This window comes from Fulmarus glacialis, unplaced genomic scaffold, assembly GCF_000690835.1.
Source record: "Fulmarus glacialis isolate BGI_N327 unplaced genomic scaffold, ASM69083v1 scaffold33432, whole genome shotgun sequence".
Taxonomy (NCBI): domain Eukaryota; kingdom Metazoa; phylum Chordata; class Aves; order Procellariiformes; family Procellariidae; genus Fulmarus; species Fulmarus glacialis.
The window spans coordinates 7662-9225 of NW_009197804.1; the positions used below are offsets into that span (position 1 = coordinate 7662).

The 1564-nt window shown below is 43.5% G+C and overlaps 1 protein-coding gene across 1 annotated transcript in view; it reads right to left on the minus strand.

The window, feature by feature from the left end:
* Window positions 1-480: 480 nt before the first annotated feature.
* Window positions 481-1564, minus strand: part of LOC104073035 (splicing factor, arginine/serine-rich 15-like) — a 10425-nt gene continuing 9341 nt past the window's right edge. Inside the window, 1 exon segment of the mRNA XM_009572682.1 lies at window positions 481-1564. This exon segment is cut by the window's right edge and continues 11 nt beyond it. Coding sequence (XP_009570977.1) covers window positions 847-1564 — 718 coding nt within the window. The 3' untranslated portion in view covers window positions 481-846.

Genomic DNA, 1564 nt, shown 5'->3' on the forward strand with positions numbered 1-1564 from the left:
TGAATAACAAGTACAAAAGATGCTGAACTGGTGTGCTTCCTAGCCCACCACACACAGTAATTTTATAACATCACAAGCAGAGCAGACTTAGTATGTCTGAAGGTGTCCACTTTTTAAAAAAAGGCTAATTAGGGCAACATTTACCACAGAACCAGTTGGAGGGGGAAAAAAAAGAAAAAAAAATTGACTGCATTGCAAACACTAAACAGTTAACTCTTCAATTAACATTTTAAAACCACTAACTTTTACCTAGTATGGTCAAGTAATCATTAAAATGCAGCAATCTAAAAATCAAGATGACTATTACAAATAAAAATTTGCTTCTGTGAATAGCTACACAAACAGATGTATTTCTTTTAACAAATATAAACAAAACAGTCTAATTTAGACTCCAGTACAGCATTAACAGTTCAAACTTTAAGATGTTGAACACTCCTTTTCCACTTCAGTGCAGTGTAGGAAGAATAGCACACGTTAAAGTTTGTTACGAAAATAGAGTTTATTAAAAACACATCCCTATTGTTTTGAGGAGCTTTCACCGTTACCTTTTCTTAAATTAAAAAAAAAATAGAAAGCACTTCTACTTCTGATTTGTAAACTTTTTAAAGTCAAAACTTTAAAAAAGTTACAGCAAAAATGGGTAATATTTTAATCATATCTTCAGTATTTCATGTTATGTTGTGGCTATTTTAAATAGAAGGGAAGCAATCAAATTGCTTACAATTCCCCACCAACTACTGAGGGGCTGTGATATAAGCAGAAGCAAATATAATACAGCAGACTGTACAACTCTAAAGCTCTACACTCCAACAAATGTCACTGTCATCTTTCGACAACTTCCAGTCTCTAGCGAGGAGCCTCCGCCACTGAGCCCATATCCTTTTCCGCTTGTTCCACAGATGAGGTAGCCTCGGGTGTTAACTCTTCAACAGGTTTTACACCTGTAGGTTCAGACTCTCCCACAGCAAGTTCTGAAACAATGTCTGCGTCTTCCATTTTGCCGCTATGAGATTCATGGTTTTTGTCGCCATCCGCCCTGTCTGTCATCTCCGGTTTTTCCTTTCCTCGATTCTCCTCCTTGTCTCTGCGAGACTCCCGATCTCTCGAATCTCTCTCTCTGTCTCGATGGCCGCTGGACCGCCTGTTTCTGTCCTCCAAGTCTCTGTGTCTATCACGGTCAGGGCTTCTTCGTCCCCAGTCTCGCCTGTCACGGTTACCAAGTCGCTCGTGATCTCTGTCATCGTTGCGGTTACCATAGCGCTCACGATCGTTTTCTACCCGATTTCCAAAAGATCTCCTTCCAAACCTTTCCTGGTCTCTGTTAGGCGTGAACGTCTGCCTGTCATTCCTAAACTGCCTCCCATCTCTGTTATCCTCAGGTCCGCCTGGCCCCCCGCTTCCCGGCATCCCCCCGGGTCTCACAAAGTGACCCGGCGGAGGGAACGGGGTTTTCATTCCGTGGGGGGGAGGCATCCCAAAGCCCCCTGGCCCCGGCGGGGGCCCTCTGTGCATCATGTGGGGAGGCATGTGTCGCGGAGGCATCAAGGGAAACCGCTGCAGAGGA